Below are 22,984 nucleotides of genomic sequence, written 5' to 3' on the forward strand. Positions count from 1 at the left end.
AGGTTTAGGAAAAGATCGTGATTTTTGTTAACATAAGTACTTCCTCAACATTAGACGATCTTTGTTGTCATGGTTACAGTAATAACTATGTGGTTGGATAATAGAAACAACATAAACTGCTACTTTCACATGGGAATCGGACACCGCTCTCCTGTGTCGTATTCCTCAATCCACCACCACCTCCTCCTGACGTGGACTTTGTCTCTCTTTATGCTGCATCACTTTGCTGTTATAATTATCATGACCACTAGATGTCACCTAGCAACAAAACGTAACAATGGATCATAATAATCTGCTGCACAGATGACTTATGGGCTTGCAGTCTTCATTTTTGTCCGTCAATCACAGGTGTAGCTAATGACATTAATCGCTGCATTTGCTGAAGCGGAGTGCACGTTAACTTTTAATTGTTCCACTTGTGTTTTGAACACCGCTCTCCTGTGTCGTATTCCTCCATCCACCACCACCTCCTCCTGACGTGGACTTTGTCTCTCTTTATACTACGTCATCGCACTTTTTTCTTTGCTCCTGCCATAATTACTACGACCACTAGATGTCGCCCAGCAACAAAGCGTAACTATGGGTCATAATAACCTGCTGCACAGACGACCTATGGGCTCGTTTTTTAGGACAGTCTCTTTACTTCAAAGCGACATCCTAAGGTTTTGCTGCACACACCCAGTAAGTCAGTGGTGAGAAGCCAGTTGGGGATCATGACCTTGATGCTGTACTTAGAGATGATGTCTACACATAACAAAACTGGAACAAAAGCTCCATGTTGTAGCTTTCGTACATTCAGACCTAAGAGTATTAACTGAAATTAACTGAAATCTAAACCTGAGCCATGTTTCCTGTCGAATCGAGCAAAGCAGATGAAGTCCTGAGGGCTTCATTCGCTCCAGGAAACAACTCGCTCTCAGAACGCTCTTACCAGCACAGTTTTCCCCCCCGTGAAGAGGATTTGTGCCACGTTATTTTTTTCTCTACTTTGTGTCATCGAGCTTCAATTATCACAGCGGGAGGAGGGGGGGGGGGGGCACTCACAGTATCCAGAGCTCACATCAGTGGAGGGGAAAGTCTGGCTTGTTAAGGAAGTTTTGCGTTTTAGTTTGCTGCAGATAAAAAGGATAGTAGAATGAATTTGTTTTTCATGGGCCTTTTACTTTGAACATAAGACCAGGAAGTGTGCATTAAACATGTAAACTTAGCGTACACTACGTTTCAGAGGTAGATATGTATGAAACTTTAAAGAGGCAAAAGAAAAGTTAGCTCAACTTTCTCAGTTCAAACTCAGACTAATTGGATCTTGTATTAAGACCTACAGTATAGTTGTGCTGGGATAATTATGCACGCAGGGGGTTACATCAGAAATGAGCCTTTCCTCTGAGGAAAAAGCAGCAGCACATTTCATCTGCACCACAACGTGTGAAAGTTTCCCTTCAAACTTCTCAACATCTGTTTTGGAAAACAGTGACCTTTCTCTGAGACGCTGATAGAGTCATGACTATTCATCTGTGGAGTTCACTTCATGCCAGGAATTAATCAGGGACAGTAGGTGATACACTGATCACCTTGACTATGGAGATATTCTGTATTGTCATGCTGCCCCATCACCATCTCAGCCCTTTAACCCAGTCCATTGTTGCGCAACACACTTTGGGTTGGACCTATCTACAGTCATGAAGAAACATCTCATTCTATTCATTTATAAAGTACGACTCTTGGAGCTTCCGAACTACCTCACATCTCTGGGAGCGTGTCTATGTTCCCACAGCCCTAACCCTAACCCTAATTTTCAAAAATTTCTGTGAAAAAAAAGTTCTAAGAAATGTGGGAACATAGGACTGACCCCACATCTCTTCTCTCATTTAAATCTACTTTGTGAAGTACACCATCCAGTCACTACTTGCTTTGATATCCGATAGATTTGTAGTATTAACTTAATATTAACCACGAACATCAGATCCAACATACGCGTCTGTCCCTTCAAGACTGGGTGCAATGTACACGCATAGTATAGATTACGTTGTTTTTAAGACGTGTGATCGATGAAATGCATTGTGATTTGCTGAAATTCATATCAGGTCGACCATGGGAAATGTATTTCGTTTGTTTCTCCGGCGGTTTTAGTTCACAAAAAAGTAAATGGCCGACGACCTGAGCGAGGGGAACAATACTGAAACAGATGACAACAGACAACAACTTAGAAGATTCAGACACTTTCTCCAACCTGCTAAGCTGCTAATAAGCTAGTCAAGGCTCAGGGGGAGACATGTTGGAGGTGGGGGAGGAGGAGCCAGAATCACTGCTTGGTAGAGGTAAAGATATGCCTGATGCAATGCTAAATGGATGAAGCTGTATTTCAAAACCACATCTTAAATAAATATTTATTGTGCAGTTAAATCCTACACAACAGTCTTATTTAATGCTGAAATAACTAGACTGATGGTATTTATATGACATTTATTGAAACACTTTAAATCACGGTGCGCTTGGAAAAGGACGTTTTGCTGTGGTCTGCTAGATATACATGCTCGCACCATGTATGGAACATAACAGTACATCACCAGGTTCACACTCTCTGCGTTCATTATCTCTGAGCTGAGGTCGGAGCGTATAAACACTGCTGGCACTGCTTACATTCCTGACTGTGGCAGTCGGGTGAAGAATGATCTGAAGTCACACTGTTTCAAGCAGATCAGAGCCAGAGAGCTTAGTCTCAGTTTAAAACCTCTATTTATTATTTATTTTTACTTCTCTGAAGCACAGAGTTAAGCATGCTAATGATTTCATAACTACACGTGGGTGAGTACATTTCTGCTATTGTTCCATATATACGCCTCATTATTTTTGCCTCATAAGTGTAAGAACTTCTGGACAGAGGTAGTTTAAACAGATCTGCTCCTTCATGGGAAAGTTCAATATTTTAGGAAATATGCCTATTCCTTTGCTTTGGATCGATATCAGTCTCATGTCATGTCTGCAGAGGTGGGTGAGTAAGAACGTGTTTAGTCAAGCTTAGCACATAAATTGGAAGCAGAGGGAAACAGCCGGCCTGGGTCTGTCCAAAGTTGAAAAAAAAAACAAACAAACAAACAAAACACAAAAAACACCTATCGGCACTTTTAAAGTTGTATGTCTCATGTTTTATCTTTACAGAAATGTAAAAATGTGTGCTTTTACAGTCTCAAAGCTGTGACTCTGCAGCTTCCTGAAGTCTGTTGTATCGTTTAGGTTGCCAGGTTTGGTTGCAGCTAAACCACGGTTGTCAGCACTTTTCTTTCTTATTTTTTTTTCCAGAAACAGTTAGGAGCTATTCATGGACTATTATATTTTGGAAAACAAACTAACAAAGTTTGTTGGGGAGAGAATAATCATTGTGGTTTGTCTTGTGTACTTTTGTGTGTTTCAATGAACATCCAACATGTAGCTGCTGCAGAGAGAAATGATGATGTGTGCATTTGGATACAATCAGGAGTCTGACTGTCCATCAGGCTGTCTATACATGGTCATGGTGGCTGGTATGGCAGAATTAGGGCTGAGTGATAAGACTTCAGCATCTTGATTATTTCAAACTTTTATCTGTTAATGATTAATGAAAGCACACGTCATGCACTCTTCAGATTCAGCAGTGTGATTGTGTTCCAGGTCATTTAACAAATGGGCGGTGTTACCTTTGGTTGCTATCCATGTTGCATTCACCACTGATTGATAAGACCCAATCAGGAGGCGAGGTAGGTGTCTGGACTTTATCAGTCATAATAAGTCACGTAGCATCATCAGTTGTTTTTAATATCAAGCTGTGTTCCTCAATCAGCCGTGTCTGATCATCATTCCCTTAGTACTTTCATAGTCTCCCCTTATATTTTAACAAACAAGTGCTAAAATATTTACTGTTTTTCTAACCTGCATTATTCAGTTCATCTGTGGTCCAGCATATTGAAAATAAATATGAAATGATTCAGTGTATGTCATTTTATACACGAGCTGGCACCCTGCATAATGCTTTTGTTTCAAGAACAAAGAGCGGCAGATTTCTAAGACTGCAGATTGTATGTGTTTAATATTAGTTTTGTCTGAAGTCAGTCAGGCAGAGAAATAATCTGATATTTCAAAATGAGGTTTAATCTGTCCAGTCATCTCTGGAGGTCAGACCAGGTGCGTCTCAGATCCAGATTTAGTCCAGGTTTGATTGAGATGAAATCCTTTTCCCAGCCACATCACACGGGTTTCAATAAGAGAAAGTGACCTGAACTGGAAATTGTTGGTTTTTCATTTTGTGTAGAGAAACACAGCTGAACAGAATATAAAACACAGGATTAAACTGCTCATATCCTCACATGACAGAGGTATGAATATACTGCATTTATGAACTTTAATATATCTATATGTTTTAAGATCCAGTTCAGCTCCACAAAGTTTTAAAATGCCTTTCTCTCTTTCTCTAAGGAAAGTGTCGATTGTGACTGTAATTGTTTGTGAGTGATTGTGACCTTTAAGGCTGCTGGCAGCCTCCTCCTCCTCCTCCCTCAGCCGCCGCAGACACTCCACCTGGTCTCTCTCCACCTCCAGCATGAAGTTACAGGTGGGATGGCGGCTGTCAACCTGCGATGGAAGTAGAAGAAAAGAAAAGAGTTTACTGTAAATGTTCAGGCGGCGCTCGGCCAGGTTTCCACACTGACCTTAAAATATCGTCACAACATTTTAGAGGCTGTTTTGCTTTCAGAAAGATCTGACACACGAGACTAGGGCTGGGTTGAAGAAAATCGATTCTCCGATTAAACTCGATCTTCGTTTGAATAATCCGATATCGATTCATTAAAACCCAAGATCGATCTTTTAATATTTGTCTTTTACACTCTGCTGTGGATGTGATGAGATGCTGTCACAACGAGATCCCGTCAGGTGACTGTAGGTGTAGAGCTGCCGGTGCCAACCTTTGAAACGAGCCGCAACTCAGCCGTGAGCGTGAGATAAAACCATGACAGTCGGTGGCGAGTCTAAAGACAGATGTGTGGCTGCATTTCAGATTTAAAAACTATGAAGACAGTGAAGAGCTGGACAAAAGCAAAGCTGCATGTCAGATGCGCCAGAAGAAGCTGTGTGTACCTGCTCACCTGGGTACGTTAACAACGCACATTACATGTAATGCGTGTCAAAACAGTTGGTCATGTTAAATAGAAAGTGCATTAATACTGCAATAACTGCTTTGAGTCCATTCGCAATGTAAACATTAAAATGGCAAATTCCCTTAAAAAAAAAAAACACTTCAAAAAACAGCAGATGTGTATCCACTGTGTGACTACACATTGTAGTTAAAGGGCTTTTGAAAACGGTGGAATGGGAAAGGGAGGAGAACATCGCCCAATGGCAGGCTTATACCTAAGGCCTACATCCAGTGAGTCAGACTATTTACAAGGTAACAACAAATCCCAGACAATATTCAAAATCCTATTATAATGACAACATCCAAACAGACAGAACTGTATGGACCAGTTAAGGTTTTGGTGAATTTTTGCCAGTGTCAGCTCTTTTCCTGCCCAAACATCTGTGGGAACCTGGGATTTTTACTATGTGTGTTCCTGTGTGTGCTGAAACCTTCTCCCAATCTCATTAACGGTACCACACAGAGCGATTAGTCCCAACGTGAAACACTGTTTTTAAAGTAAAATTACGGTTCAGCCCCAGCTGCTATATGTGCAGTAAGCTGTGAGCTTTTGCTGTTGGCTTCGAGAGGAGAATAAAGAAAAAAATCTGCAAACTCTATAAACCTATGCCAGCGGAACAAGGAGCATCTTAATCAGACTTGATCCCCTCATCAGGATGCAGAAGAAAGCCCTTCAACTAAACAACTACAGCACTCCTTCAGAGCAGCACAACATGCACAAGTGGCTGCAATCAAAGGAGGCTCCCTCCCTTCCCAGAAAAACTTCATATCTGCTTTTTAACCTTTATATATAATAAATGATACTTTTATTTATTGTAGATTTATTCTTTCATTTGCCTGTCTGTGTTCTGTTTGTATGATTCTCAAAGGAAGAGAGATATTTCAAGCTGATACACAGAGGAAAGTCAAGGTTATGACTGACAGATGAATACAGGGTCAAGATAAGCTGCTTAAACCAACCAGCCAACGCTCGCTGCCTCTCTGCCTTTATGTGTGTTTGAGTGTGTGTATTAAACCAGGAGGAGCAGATGAATGAATTGTGTGAGCCACATAAATCTTGCAGAGGAAACACTGAGACCCTTCTAAACAACACTGAACCAACAACAAACCATCCTCCACATTTTTGAATATTAATGTCACAGCGTGTATGTGTGAGTGTGTTACTACGTGCGAGTGTGTTACTACGAGTTTGCATAACTTTAAGCTGCCGCAGCTGCCCGTGATCACTCCACATGTACGGTCCAGTGTATGTGTTCCACTGCCGAGTGTGTGCATCCATCTGTGTGTGTGTGTGGACAGATGAGCCTGTCATCTCATTTAGGTATTAATCATGGACTTGTGTAAACAGTGTAGTCTGGTTATATCAGCGTTGTTGGTACATGGTACAAGACCAGAAACGACATGTTTGAGTTTTTCCACAAAGTTTAATGCTTAGAAAAATGTAAAGTCTGAATCTTTGCTGTAGTAGCTTTGTTTGTTGACGCTTTTATCCAAAGAAACTGACGAGGGAGGGACACCACTAAAGCTTCAGTGAAGTAGGGGACCTTGATGTAAGGAGAAGAAATAAGTCTTGAAGATAGAGAGGTGCAACATACACTACCTCCTTGGGTCCAATTATCTGCTCGCACGGCTTCACATATCACTGCTATGCAGATGACACCCAACTATACCTGTCGTTCCCACCAGATGACCCGCTGTCTCTGAGCAGATCTCGGCTTGCTCTCTAACATATTCACATGGATGAAGGAACGCCACCTTCAAATCTCTAAGACTGAACTCAGAATCATCCCAGCCAATCACTCTCTTTATCACGATGTCAACATCAAAATCAACATCTTCATTTCTGACCCAACCAAGGTTGCAACAAACCTGGGTGTCATGTTTGATGACCAGCTATCCTTCTCTGACCATGTTGCACCCGGTTTCCGGTCGTGCCACTTTGGAAGATGCAACATCAGAAAAATCAGGGTTTACCTGACCCACTACAACGCCCAGCTGTTGGTCCCACTGCACGGAAGCTTTAGTGATGTCCCTCACTTGTAAGTTGCTTTGTATAAGAGCGTCTGCTATATGAGTAAATGTAAATATTAATAGAGAGGGATGCACCTGCTCTGATAACATTCAGCAGCTTGTTCCACCATCGAAGAACCACTATTGTCTTATGTGCAGGGATGGTAATGCCAGACGACATTCCTTGGAGGAACACAGTGGTCAAGAAGGAGCATAAGCCTGTATGATTGAGTTCAAGCAGATGGGTGCAGACCATAGACTGTAAATAAAGATGGATGTAGTTGTGACATCACCCACAGGTTTCTGAAGAAGGCGTGGACGGCTGTGGAAAATACTAATATACTCTATCTGTGCTGAATCGGTAAAAAAAAAAAAGCCATTGTTAAGTTGACACAATTGAACCTCAGTGTTGGGTTACAGTTTGTTCTGACGCAGATGATAGAAAATCAATTTTAAACAGTTAGAAAATAATGTCGGGAACACACTAGATGCATTGCATGAGTGGGCGGCAGACGTCGCTGAGTTGCTGCGAAGAAGCATGCATGTGTATTCACACCGGCTGCGTCTCTGCTGCAGTGCTGCTGCAGCTCTGTCTCTTTTATAGAGTTTGCAGGCTACTCCAATGTTGGATTTCTTGTCATTATAAATTAATTTCTGATTTTTTTTTTAAGTGCCACTGTCTCCACATGCAGCTACTAAACTGGTTAAAAAATATATCACTGGTTTTTCATGTCTGTGTCATATTCACATTCAGCCTAGACAGAGAAAACTACAGTGGAAGGTGTCAGTTTTGCATCATGTGACTTGCATGATGTCAGTACGACATCAACAGGTCTTTTCTCTGTCTATTTCTGATGGGACACACGAGAGACCGGATCTATAAGATCACACAACACTAGAGACGTGTCTCACTCAGCCAGTGTGTCCACTCTAACATGTTAACATGGACACAATGAATGATATGAAAATCAACACGCTCCGTGGCCACCACGCTCACGCCGCGCTTCCAGTGCTGTGTTCCTGGCCTAATCCTGTCGGTCCTTACTGATGGACAAGATGTTTAATGGCAAATCAGTTTCCAAACACATCTTTGGCATTCCTGTTCGGCCATTTCTTCTTACCTATCAGTTTGTATCCTGTTTACGACCAACACTAAATTCAGGTTTGACCACAGTCTTTTCCTTACAGTTTTAGTTACCTGAACTAGAATTTAATGATAGAGGTGTCAGATCAGAAAACACTCAGGTGAGTCTTTCTTTCCAGTTTTCTTGCCAATAATGAGATCAACAGCTTTTGAAATAGTTCCCAGTGGACAGACTCCTCTCCAGCTCATCACTCACTGAAATCCTCCCAGACAGACTGCGGCCCTTTATCCTCTGGCACGGGGCGAGGCTGGCTGTCATCAAGACAGCAAGCAAACACACACACACACACACACACACAGAGAGAAACATACACGCAGACACGCAAAAACCGTTAGCCAGAAGTGGCAGCTGAACAGCAATTATCAAAAACCAAAACCCATTTATCCTAAAAGTTGAATAACAGATCAAGTTTTGGCTTTGGCTACAACAGTTACCTGTCACAGCAAATCAGCCGAGCTGAACGCGACTCAGACTGACGGTGCAGATGAGTCTGTTTCCTAACACGCAGCAGAATTTTGTGAAATTCATCAGGCAAGATGACTAAAACTAAAACGCAACACTTCTATTTACTGCGACGGCCTGGAGGGAGAAGAGGCAAGGGGAGACAAGGTTGCACACACACACACACACACACACACACACACACACACCCCACCAGCTACTGATGTACTGATTTGGCGATTTGCAGGTAAAAAAGCATCAAGACTTTCAGATTGAAACTGACAAGTGAGAAGAAAAAAGTGAAAGTTTACTGAATTTTTAGGTTAACACGTGACAGTCGTTTAAATACCATTTAACACAACTATATTTCAGTGTGAAGCATGTATTTTAATACATACAATTCTGTTCAAATAACAGTTCATGTAACAAAGGCGTCTGGGAAAAAAAACAACAACTTACATTTCAACCAGATTCAACTCGGTCTGTGAGCTGCTTACTGGGAAATGTCAATCATGTAAAAATGGCAGACGTGTTTGCAAATTCACTTTGTAACATGAAGCAAAGAGATTTATGAATGGCACAGCCTGCACGTCCTGGTTCACTTCATTCATTGACTCTGCCACGCCCCCCGCTCCACTCTGCTCCACTGCAATCAGGATAATCACACACACCTGATTCCCATTGCCTCTGCCATTATTTAGTCTCCAGTTCTCCACACACTCACTGCCAGGTTGTTCTTGGTTGTTTCCCATGTAAGACTTTTACCCATTTGGCTCGCCTGTCGCAGACTCAGCCTGTCTTTGATTCTCCTTCATCGCCTGTTCTCTGGTAAACAACCCAGTCTTCTGAACCCGACCTTGAGACTTTGCCCTGTGTTTTTTTTTTTTTTTTTTTTTTGGTTTCTGTCTGTGGCTGTTGGTCGTTGTACTGCTGCAGCGCTTTGAAAGTGAGTCACTGTATACTGCCGTTTCCCAGTGGAGAAATGTTGAGTTTTTGCCTGTGCCGTTTATAGCTATCGATTCCTGCCTGTATCATCGCCTGTGGTGTGTTGCATGTGGGTCTACCGCCGGTCTGTCACAGTGAAAATGCATACTGCTTAAAAGGAATCCATGTAGTTCACAAAGGACTACACAGGAAACACGGCACTCTCCAGAATCAATACTGAGTGTGATCTGTTGCCTTGACCAACAAAAACCTGGTCTGAAGTCAATTGAACATTGTCAAGATAATAATATTCATCTACATTGATGGGTGCACCTCCCCTGCTCCGACAGAGATCTGTTTCCACTGCAGGGAAGCGTTCTTTCTTACTCCCTGGAATATCCACTGTTATAATACCAATCCACCAAAGTGCATGCACACCTGGCTTTTATAGGGAATGGCAGATGGCACTCTGATTGGTTTATTGCACTCCCATAATTAAGAGATGTGACGTGTAGTGCCACGCCGCCATTCATTCTTCTTGTATAGCACTTTAACATTAAGAAAAGTGCTCTATAAATCAAGGTGATTATTATTATTGTTATTATTATTACAGGGGCTATTTGTAAGTTCTCTCTGCTGCTGAAGTGTGGTTTCTCGCCAGGAGAAAGTAGTGGTGATTGGCAAGAGCTTCAGACATATTTTGCATTTACAACGCAAGGTACTAATACATTCTTTTGAGCAAGGTTATGTGGTTAGGGCAGATTGAAGGCTATAGTGCGTCGCTGTCGGGCCGTTGCTAGGTGGCATGCTAATTTCAGCTGGAAGGATGTGATGGAGATAAGAATTAACAACGGTGTTGCTTTCTGCCTCTGGAGACAACTGTAAGTAAAGAAATTAAGTTTGTTGCTGAACTCACAATGTAAGCTATCTAGCAATAGCAACATTTACAGATATCTCCTCTTAATATTTATATGTTGCAGTAATGATAGGCAGGTAAGAAACAGAGGTGAGTACACATGAAATTCAGCTGGGCTGTAAGGAAAGGACAGACGACTTTTACTATCTCTCATGTCTTTCACTAAAATTTTACTTTTACAATCAAAAACTGAGTTTTAACTGTAGCTGAAGAAAACCAGTTGGCGTCTCAAACACACCAACAAAAAAAAAACAGTCTAATGACTTGATGCCACTGGCAGCGTATGAGCAAAAAGTGCATGGTGATGCAACACTTAAATGATGGTTTGTATACAAAGCAAACACATGTAAGAGCCACTGATACGTTTCCTACAACAGATACTTGTTATCGAGCTTTGTACATTCACAGACCTTCTAGGACAAAGTTATATGAACTCAGGATGTTGTGATTGCATGCTCAGCACAGTCAGGCTTCAGCATGCACCAGACAAATAAAAGTGCAGCTTCACTTCACGCATCAGCTGACCAGAGAGCAGTCACAGTTTGAACTTCTCTCTCTCTCCCCAGCTCTTTGTTCATTCTTCACACTACTCCCACAACTCAGCGCAGCACCTTGCCTGTCTTTGAGGAGAGACTCTCTGAAAGGCAGTTACCACCTTAGTAGTTGCGAAAGACACAGAATGACTGTGAGAGAGATTGAGGAGGCTGGAGGTGGGATGCAGCCAGGAGGAGGCTGTTACAGCACCACAGTGTTCAAGGTGAATTCATTTTTGGAAAAAGGCCATGTAATAAACAACAGTGGAAATGAAATCTTTTAAAAAAAGAAAATATTGTGAAAAAACTTGGCTGTTTAACATCTGTCCGCTGCAGAAATGTCTAATGGGTTTGTTTAGTCTGCTTGTCCCGGTCGTATTAATTTAACCTGCCAAGTACATTTCTTTATTTGGAGCGAGATGCGTTTCTGTCCAGAGAAGAACAAAGAGGACAAATGTTCAAAAAGTTCAATCAATTTTTTTTCTTTTTTTTTATTGTCATTCTGGCTCAAACAGCATCATTATGCCACTAAACATGATTAAAGGACCACATTTCCTGTCCTGGGGCCAGATACATAAGTGATGCATCCACACAAAGTAAGCTGAGACGAGTAATTTAACATAAAATAAAATAAAATAACCAACTCCTTATTATTCACTGAGAGTCATTATGTAAAATGTTAACTATTTTTTTTTTATAATGACTCATCACAGTTGTAGAGCCTGTCAGGAGCCTCATTAAGACTCTACTCTCAATAAATGAAGTTCAGAGTAAAACAGGACTTTACATTTGGAGTGATTGTACTAAAGTAAATTGATGCATGTTTTTACCTCAGTTTCACAATCCATTAAATGGTTCTTCTTTCTCGCCCTCCTTCTCTGTGCCTGATCACTTGTGGGAGTAGACTCCCATGTTTACAGCCTGGTACAAAAAAAGCATTTTGGTTTCTACGGCTAATTTCCTCCTCCATGACAACTGTATGTCATTTTTATACAACGAGCTTTGAGTGACAGGTGGGCGAGCGTATACTTGCCACAAGCCAGCATGCACCAAGTGTCAGCTTCACACACCTCTGCTGTGCCACAGAGCCATCTCGTACGCTGAAATACTGTCACTGCCTGAAATATTGATGGGAAGTTTGTGTGTGTGTGTGTGTGTGTGTGGGGTGGGGGGGGGGGGGGGGGTTTGCCATTCCTTTAACAATCCATATTTTTTCCCGGTAAAGAGCTTAAAGCTGTGTCTCATGTCTGTGAAGCAGAAGACAAAGAAATTCATCCAACCGTCAAGAACTGAAAAATTTAGTTGTCTTCCTTTAACACTTTGTGCCGTTTTATCATAAAGGTTCTGTATAAACAAATAATGGAATAAATTTATAATAGCAGGAGCATTTTTAATTAAGATTCTCCCTACGGTTGATGTCTGAGCATTGGACATGCTAATGAATCAGTCTTATCACCTTCTTTCCTCATGTGTTTTCCAGCTGTGGTTTCATCCGGCGGTGACACACACCAGTGGCTGCCTGCCGCCATCAAATGAGCTTTGGGGATGATTGTGCTGCCTTGAGTTTCCTGTTGACTGGACTGGATGTTACAGCAGAGGCTGACTGAGGAACAAGTAGGTCCAGACCATAAACTTTTAGTGTAAGTCATGACAAAAAAAAAAAAGGTGTAGGAGAAAGGAACTTTCAGTAGGTACCTGCGACCCATAGGTCGTCTGTGCAGCAGGTAATGACCCATAGTTACATTTTGTTTCTGGTCGTAGTAATGATGGCAGGAGCAAAGGGAAAAGTGCGGTGACGTAGTATAAAGAGAGACAAAGTCCACGTCAGCAGAAGGTGGTGGTGGATGGAGGAATACAACACAGAAGCGGTGTTTGATTCCCATGTGTAACAGTTTGTGTTGTTTCTATTGTCCATGACCGTTCGACAAAGTTAACCACGTTATTATTGTTACCATGCTCGATGATGGGACGTCGCTCGATGTACAGTCCACGTGTTTGTTATTGTAAGCATGAAAAGCAAGGTCCGCTACGCCTGCCGCCATAAGGGCACTATATCAGGAGACATCAGAGGGTTGAGAAAAAACGACCTGTATGGTTGTTCAGCTTGGAGGAGGAGTTGCAAAAATGTCTGAGAAAAAGAGTGTTCATCATTAGTTTCCCTCTTCACTTTTCTCCTCAGCGATACCAAATCCACCTTGGTCAAACTTGACAGCTTCTCTCCTCCGTCCCCACAGTTTGAGTGTCATCTTGACAGTACTTCATGCTGTGAGTCACATTTTACCGTCTAGGCAATATCAATCGTCTACGTCCGTCTCTTACATCGAACAGCACAGCTACGAAATCATTCCCAGAAGCCCTTCCTTCCACAGAACTACTCCTGTCCACCAGCAGCGTCAGTGGCTTCCTGTTGAACACTCCTCACCTTGAGACTCTGTAACCCGGCACCTCTGTACCTCTCAGATCAGATCTCCTTCACCCTTCAGTATCCTTAGATCCACCTCCACCTCCAGGCGTTCTACACCCTCTGCTTGCTTGGTTACCATGAGGTTCAGAGCCTTCAGTCTTGTTGCCCCCCCCCCCTTCCGCCTCTGGAACTGTCTCCCACAGGTTTTTGTAATGCTGACTGTCTTCCCACTTTCAAACCCTCCTTAAAGCACATCTCTTCAAACTCTGCTCTGAGTTTTCTGAACAGGTTGTTTGCAACCTTACTTACAATTGTAACTGTTGACTATTTGCCATTGTGTTGTAGTTGTTTTTGAATAAAATGCATTATAATCATTATTACTGCTCCACGAACATAATAAGGATAGGAATAATATCTGCACAGCTGCACGAACACAAGTAATGTGTTTGTCAGTAGGTTTAACAAAAGACAGACAGATCAGGACCGATCCAGCCCATTACTGATGAACAGGTTCAGGCTGTAAACCAGGATGATTGTTCCTGGCCCCTCGGTGCTCCGTTAAAACTCTGTCCGCACAGTCGTAACCATGAGCGACGCAAACAGAGCAGGGATTCTGTGGCCGGCGTCAGGGATATTTTGCGGATGAATCCCACCTCTTAGATGCTGCTGTTTTGTTTTGAGGATGAACCTTTTTTGTTTATGATGTGGTTGAAGAGTGTCCGTCTAAATCCTGTCTAGACTTCCCAGCGACAGATTCACACTGACATCCTCTCAGATGGATATAGAAAATATACAAACTATCACAGGAAACTGTTTATTTTCTTGCAGAGCTATTCAGCTGTAAAAAAAAATTGTACCCAGTTGATCATAGAGCTAAATGTGCAGTGTAAGTTATATAATGAGGTCAAAACAGAATAAATATGAATAAATATTGGATCATAAAGCTCCTTGTCAAGACAGTGAAAGCTGGATGCTGATAATTCATGCACCTCAGTACAGAAATGACAACCTGTCTGGGTGGTGGAAGAGTCAAAGACACACCTGCATAGATGATTAGGAACCTGGATATTGTTAGAATCATATTATTAGGGATATAAATACCAGATTATATTCTATCATATCCTGAATATAATTACAACCATGGTAAAAGAAAAACTGAGCGAGGTGCATGTAAAAGTTCACAGAACAGAAGGTGAGTGAAGTTCATTAAGTGAAAGTTAAATAATATTATATTATTATGTCTATTATAATAAATATTATGAAATGACTGTATTGGAGGGGGATCCAGAGGGATTTAAAGCTCACACTCGTGATTGTGATTACTGGGGACAATCTGGATAAAATCTTTATGAACTAAAACATTTTGGATTTTAAAAGGTGGACACCGATATTTTCCAGATGCAATGTCCTTGAATTTGAAACTATGGAAACAAAATGAAAAAATACAATTTGACAATGAAAACGTTACAGAACAGCTGAATTATTTAAATTAATAGAAATGTTTCAGGTCTTTTCAAATTAATTAGGGAACGGGGAAGTGCACGTGTTTCCTGCATTTCTAAAATGTTGTCTACTTCTAAGGTTTCTTCTTTGTGAAGTGTATAAAAATGTTAAAAGAGGAAATTAAAAATTCTAGTCCAGTCGACGTGAAAAAGGGACTAGGAGCAAAATCTCCTTGCAGCAAAGTGGATAATATGGATGAAAATAACAGGTCAGAGACGAAAAGGCAGAAATGGGAAACAGAAAAGTTAATGTGGAGCAGATTGAAAAGGTTAGTTTGAACAAAAAAAAAAAACTTTCAACTTTAAGCTCCGCTGATTCACAGTGATAGGATTCTTAAAAAGGTAATTTCCTTCACTTTTCATCCTCCTCTTTCTGCCGCATTTGTAAGAGAAGCAAACTTAAAAACGTCCTGATCAGAGCCAGACGGGATCTGTTTTATGGAGACGAGGCAAAAATCTTTAGAAAAACACGACCTATAGCTCCAACTATCATAATTCATTTTGCACCAGGAGTGTCGACACTGCGAACATCACGGCCATAATCCAATCAACTGTATATTTACAACTTACTAACCATTCCAGACTCGTTACCTGCTCCGAGCCGGATCACACATTTGGCTCGAAAATGTTTACTTTCGTTTAAGTGTCATATCCTAATACACAGAACTGGGCATGATATAAATCCTGATCTATAACCAGTTTGATACGATGCAATCAAACTGCAGTTATAAGCATGTATGAAAGCAGGATCTGCAAGAGGAAAAGCATGAATAGTGAGTTTTTCAGTGAAATATAAATGGTATGACTGATAATAATTTGCCTTAGGATCTGTTTTATTAGTTTGATATCAGTTTTTCACTGCTTGATTAATAAAGTTTATTACGACCCAAAGTTTGATTGTGTTATAGTTACGTTTGTTGTCGGTCGGCATCCATCATTTCAGCAAATGCCCCAAAACTACATGTTTATGTCCCTGTGACAAAGCCCTCTACCGGCTGTAGTGATTACGATGTGAGCAAAGGAGGAGGTGATGCCACTGGATAATGCAAGTTCACAAAATATGTAATAGCTCTAGCTTTTTCCAGAAATACGTATGCAGAAATATTACACATTATATATCTAAGCCTGTGTTTTGAAAAGTCTTTATAAACTTGCTTTTTTAGTGCTGACTAAACACGACTGTGTCATATTGAACATGCGCTGCATGTTTACTTCGAGGAAATGAATCATATTCGTTACTGGGGATAAGAAGCTTAGTAAACCGCCTCGAGTGTAAATGTTTTATCAGACATCAACAAAAAGGCGACTGTATTCCTGTAACAGATCCCCACAGGGAAGATTTCATATAAAAGAGTTCACAGTCCTTATCAGAGCCAACGTGTTTGTGGGCAGCAAAGCCTATTAGCAGACAGAGCTCGCACAGTCTATCAGATTACACAGATAGTGGAAAATGTGGTTTCCTAATTCCTTTTATCGCAGTAATCACACAGCAGGGGAGACTTAGAGCACCATGAAGCTCCACTCCCTCCAAATGCCTCACATTCTCTTTAAATTCACTTGGAGAGACAAGTCTTATCACAACTTCAGCATCTGCTAACGCAAATGAAAAAACTCCTCTTTTCTTACTGAGCAATTTAGACCGGGCCTGTTCAAGGTTCAGTGCCTTGCTCAAGGGCAGTCTGCAGGCAGGGAAGCAGCACAGGGAAGGAAGACTGCTGCTTGTTCACTTCTCCAGCTGGTCCTTTGGGTAACAAGCCTGTAATTCTGACCTTCGGGCCACAGCTGCCCCAAATCTCAGTCATATAAATAAGTTGAAACTCCGTAAGGATCCACAGAAATGACTGTTGACCTCAGAGTCGGCCCTGAGGCCCGGCCCCGCCCCGGCTTCGCCATCTGCTGCACGGTTTCGCAGTCACTCTGTGAGTTCAGTGTAACGTCCTCATCATGTGTCAGAGCGAAGCAAACTCACTGCTCCTCCCGTTACTGTATCAGCAATGCCACTGCACAAACACAGGGTAGCAACCAAAGTGGTGTTTTTAAATCCAAGTTATGATGTTATATTGATGAATATTTCTTAATCTAATAGCTGGTAAATTATGTCAGTGCTACAGCATGGCCCAACAGTGCACCCCAACTATTTTTTTTAATATCAACAAATCCAAAAAGAATGAATTTACCCTTCTAACATCCACACCCTGATACATCTTATTCCTCTGAGCCAGAGAGCTCCATTGTTGTCCAACAAGCACATCAGTGAGCCACACTGTTCACACACACACACACACACACACACACACACACACACTGTAGTTTATTTAAACTCAACCCCACATACACCATCCTGCTGCCCCAAATAATCACTAGAGCACCAAGTGTGGATTAATACGCCGCTAAAAATAGTCCCCAACAAGTGCACTTTCTCCTCCTGATTGAGTAACTTCTGCTAAAAACAACAGAGGCAAAATTCCTACGCCTTTTATTTTAAATGAAACTACGTGTTAGGTAGCTGTTTTATAAGAGTTTGCGTCATCAGTAGGAACCACTGGTAGAGGCTGGGGGGCTTATACATACATGGTAGGGAGGTTGGAAAGCATTAAGAGATGGACTAACACAGTGCTGGCTTCGGTCTTTTTGTCAGATTTAAGAAAAATAGAAAAAACAAAACAATAGAAAACAGAGTTTGGGACAATACACAGTGCTGATCCCATTTAGCTGATCATCTTATCCAGTGTGATTTATAGTACAAAGACTCCATGAGTGAAATAAGCCAAATATAAACCTGATTATAAGAACTACAAGACGCCAACACCGAAGAGAGCTGGTAATATTTTTAGTGCCTCTATTATATTCTGCTGTGATGTGTGCTGGCCTTAATGGAGGCGAGTGTTTCATCTCATCTCGTTGTGTTAATCTTTATGCTCCACAGCAGAAAAGCAGCTGTTGGTAAGCAACTGCACATGAGGAACCACAGCACAAGGCTTCATCATAATGGGTTATGCCTCGCCGCGCTCTGTGGCCTAAATTCAAAGACCACTTACAGTTTTCTACAGTGAGATGAAAAAACAAAAAAAACTCTACTCTCACTCAAATTAAATTAAATATACAGTATGTGTATATCAGTGGCGGCTGCTGGTCTTATAAGGAGGGGAAGCTCATTTTCGGCCTACATCATAAAATGTGTCAGTTTATTTAAATGTAAATTCGCAGAGTGACAGAAGAGAGTCGCCAAACACAACGCTAGTCGTTTTTAACAAAGACAAAGTCGCTGAGGATCAGTAACGTCTCCAGATCAACTCCGAACAACGGAATGAAAAACTTGAAAATGATGAGATGTCAATCAAAAAGGGACTCAGCCTCAGACAGCTCATCCAATCATCATGCAGAAGCCGAGCGTCCAGGCCAGCCCACTGTCCCATAGACCCCCAGAGACGCTGAGCGTCCGATGGGCGGGACAAAGCCCAGCATTTATCCAATGACCGTCTAGTTTCGCTGCAGTGGAACAACCCACTCTCTGCTTCCCCCTTGAAGTCAGGAGACGCTCGGCGTCTACACTGTGTAAAGCTCTGTGGCGCTGCGGGGATGAATGAGAAGAAGTCGTGTCGGTTACCTGTGATAAGCAGCTGATTCTGAACAAAAGATGAACGTGTTCTAGCGAATATTTAGTCAATGAAATGTACACACAACAGCACATATTTGACCACTTATTTTGTTGACATTTTAGGGGAAGCTGAGCTTCCCTTGTAGTCTTAGAGCAATCGCCACTGATCTGGAATATATCTGCAGTTTGTTTGTCAGGGTGGGTCAGTTGAAGCAGGACAATGATTTTATTTTCTGATACCATTAGTCAAAGAAAAGCTACATTGGTAAATAATTAACTACATTTACTCAAGCCTTGTATGACACCATGTTCTGATAAAACTCCATCTATAAAGCGTTTGTAAGCTGGAATCAGTGGCTTTATTAGTGTTCCTAATGATTTACTGATCAGTTATTACAACTATTAGCTATTAATAACAACAACGTTTGGGTTGCCAGGTTGTGGAAAAATCCCCCTCTAGCATGACACTTTGCAAGCACTTAAATTCATTAGTGAGACCCCTCCTAGCCACCAAGTCTGCAGTTATACATGTTAATAAGTCTGCATGAAATGAGCAAAGAAACAAATTGTCATGTTTGCGAAGCTAGAAACAGCAGAGATTTGACAGTTTTGCTTAAAATGTTGGATTCTGGTCCAGATGTTCTGCAGCTGTTTTCCAGGAGATCAGTGGTCAAACGATTTGAATTACAGAGATTAAAAGACAAAGTGTCTACAGGAGGAGGGTTTTCCACAACCTGGCAGCACAAGCATCATTATTAATGCCTTATAACTGATCTACAAAGCATCAGTAAATGATTTATTAGCCAATTACAGCTTATACAGCCTTTTTAAATGATGCCAGAACAATAGAAATGTCACTGTTTTCTCAGTGTTTCTCATTTAAATTAACGTTTTGGTGTAAATACAATGGACGTTTCCTAGAATATTCAATATCAGATCTAAACATTTTGTGTTGTTTTACTGGATATGTCGGATGCAAAATGGAAAACATATTTCATTTTATTGCTAACACAAATTTTTATCACCAGCTAACACTTTTTTAAATGCTCAAATTTTGTTATTAAAGTAAAGTATTGTTCTGAAATGACCAGTCTGTGTGTTACTATTGGCAGACTTACCAAAATAAGAGCAGAACAGTAAAAACAGTCGCACAAAACACCTTCAGGTTTCCTTAAAATACTCACTATTTTAGCTTTTCTCCTTATCTTGGTCTTTTATTTAAGAAATCACTTAAAGTCAGTTAAACCATTGCACAAACACCTGAAGTTTAGATTTTCCTTACACATTTTGTGCTTTACTTCTTAATTTAAATGAGTTAAAAAAAATGTTTTTGCAGATTAAGATTTAAAATAAGTTACACTCATACTGCAACATGGAAAAATATGATTAGGAAATATTATATATGTGATGTCATATTATTCTATTTAAGAAGAAGATCATTCGGGAATCAAAAGTATCTAATTGAATGATTTTATTGTCCAAATTAGAGTTTGAATTAGAGTGTGGGAAAAACCGGAGGACCCGGAGGAAAACCCACGCCAGGACAGGGAGGAACTGGGTCCAGTGGTGGTCCTGGCTTCAGTAATGAGGTCAGAACCACCAGTGAGCCCAGTTGCCCCCTGTGTGGCACATTATAAACTAATGATAGGAGACAGGCCAGGGCTGTTCACCAGCATTAGCCTGTCCTGTTGACACAGTGAGGCAACAGTGCTAGCCGCTGCACCACCGTGCCACCTTCAGAAGTTTATAATAAGACTATGGCCAAGACGGACCACAAGCCACAAATAGCGATGACGCTCATGACGGGCCAGAAGTTTTCTCTCCATGCAGATGTCTTCCTCTTGTTTGCAGACATAGTCAAGTGCTTAGAGATGTTTGCTTGTAAAGACTTGATGATGACCGCTTCCACACATGGTTGCTCTGACAGGATTACAAACTTGAGTGAGCTCTTCCCGCCAAGCTTCTTGGTGAGATCTTTGATGACGGCCCTGCAGATCTGTTTAATGTCTTTGTCGCTGGGGCAGAAACCGTCACTCACAGTGAATCCTTGCAGCGTTTGGTCCACCAGCTGTTTGGTGTAGGTGGCCAGTTGCTCCTCCGTGCAGATGTCGAGAACACGGCACTTAGTCAGCAGTCTCATGGTCAGCAGGGTGACAAACAGCTTGGTCTTGTCGATGGCTTCGAAGCCGGAGGAAGGAGAGTCAGCAGAGTTGGTGTTCTTCTCTGGTGTCTTTATGGAGATCTTCTTGTCCTCTTGGGTGAGGTATATGGTCTCTATATCATCTTCTGGGAGTCTTGGCTCTGCCGGGGCTTCACAGCTGGAGGCGGGAGAATCAAACTCTCCTCTTGGTAACTCCAGGATGATCGTAGAGGCGCTTGGCTGGACAAGAATCCGTCTTACACCATGGGGGAAGGAAGTGAATCCGCCAGAGGCTTGGAACATAGCAGACACATTGGGACTCAGGGACCTGGTGTCAGGGTGAAGGTCAGCAGCTCCAAGAACAGGAGCGGCCGAGCCTTCAGGTGAATTGTTTTCCATCACAGAAACAAATGAGTGTCTTGAAACTGGGAGCTCAGATAGAGGTGTGTGTCTCTGGTGAGGTCTTCAGTACAATGATCAACAATCAGGAAAACTGTAAGTTTACTTCACACACATGTGCCTTTGAAGTACAGCTGATCAAAGGCAAATTGAACGAGCAATCTAGAATCTGACGTGGCTACTTCACAGTTGCAACGTCCTCACGCACACGTGCGTGCGTACACATATTGCAGCAATCATAGACACGCTCGTAGGCACGCACGCTCGCAACTTTCAGCGCTGTTTTCATCATTTATGTAATTTAGTTTGAATGTTAATGTTGGATATATATGTATGATTTTCCATCAGGTAGTCACTATAATAATAATGATGTGATTATATCGGGCCGACACTATTTTAGCATTATATACACTCAAATGATGCAATGGCAACAAGCGGCGGCAGGTCTGCTTAACGCTTAGTTTTTTTTTGCAATATATTTGTATTTATTAGTATATTTTTTTTCGAGTGACGTTTTTTATTCTACGTCGTTGTTTCGTCTGACGATGGAAAAAATAATGCAGATAAAGGAAGAACTCCGGGCTTTAAAGTGAACCAGATATGGAGTTAAACATCCCATAGCGGCTGAGCTGAAGAAGAGCCGGGGCTAAGCTAAAGGCTAGGACATGGAGATATAAGCCTTTATACCTGGATAACAAGTGTGATGAACTGGAGGCACTTGTGAAGAACCAGCGAGCACATCGTCTCATAGTCTCATGTGTTTCACGGAGACCTGGTTATACGACAACACTCCCGACCGTTGTGTGGATTTACCCGGCTTCACTGCAGTACGGGCGGACAGCGACGCCAGAGCAAGCGGGAAGAATAAAGGTGGAGGACTGGTTCTGCTTGTGAACAATGGATGGTTCAGCCCCGGTCACATCACGGTGAAGGAGAGGATATGCTGTCGGGATAGTGAACTGTTGGCAGTTGGTCCTAGACCTGTACCAAGGGAGTTCTGTCACATCGTCGCCATTGTTGTTTACATTCAACCACGAACAGAACCTGGTAGAGAGAACAATGAGCTAAGGGTGCTAAATAGGGACACATGAATTTCCCCTACTAGAGGAAAAGTCACGGGGTCACCAGCGTAATTAGGATTCATCCTCTGAGTTTATGGAAGCTTCCATCCAATACTTATTTCTGTGTGCGTTACCTCAATGTCAACTAGTGTTTTTAAATTGAGCGTAGCTGACATTTGTATGTAAACCTCCAGGCACCTCATTGGAAACTGACGTGTGCTCTCAGCTGCGTGAAACATCTGGAAAAGTGGCGGCTGCTGGTCTTATAAGGAGGGGAAGCTCATTTTCGGCCTACATCATAAAATGTGTCAGTTTATTTAAATGTAAATTCGCAGAGTGACAGAAGAGAGTCGCCAAACACAACGCTAGTCGTTTTTAACAAAGACAAAGTCGCTGAGGATCAGTAACGTCTCCAGATCAACTCCGAACAACGGAATGAAAAACTTGAAAATGATGAGATGTCAATCAAAAAGGGACTCAGCCTCAGACAGCTCATCCAATCATCATGCAGAAGCCGAGAGTCCAGGCCAGCCCACTGTCCCATAGACCCCCAGAGACGCTGAGCGTCCGATGGGCGGGACAAAGCCCAGCATTTATCCAATGACCGTCTAGTTTCGCTGCAGTGGAACAACCCACTCTCTGCTTCCCCCTTGAAGTCAGGAGACGCTCGGCGTCTACACTGTGTAAAGCTCTGTGGCGCTGCGGGGATGAATGAGAAGAAGTCGTGTCGGTTACCTGTGATAA

At 41.9% G+C, this 22,984-nt stretch overlaps 1 protein-coding gene across 1 annotated transcript in view; it reads right to left on the bottom strand.

The window, feature by feature from the left end:
• The window catches only part of vipr2 (vasoactive intestinal peptide receptor 2), a 71,534-nt gene that overhangs the window by 36,819 nt on the left and 11,731 nt on the right, over window positions 1–22,984 (bottom strand). The window contains exon 2 of the mRNA XM_056392327.1: window positions 4,494–4,605. Coding sequence (XP_056248302.1) covers window positions 4,494–4,605 — 112 coding nt within the window. The remainder of the gene's footprint in view (window positions 1–4,493; window positions 4,606–22,984) is intronic.

The sequence above is a fragment of the Seriola aureovittata genome, chromosome 12 (genome assembly GCF_021018895.1).
Source record: "Seriola aureovittata isolate HTS-2021-v1 ecotype China chromosome 12, ASM2101889v1, whole genome shotgun sequence".
Lineage (NCBI taxonomy): Eukaryota > Metazoa > Chordata > Actinopteri > Carangiformes > Carangidae > Seriola > Seriola aureovittata.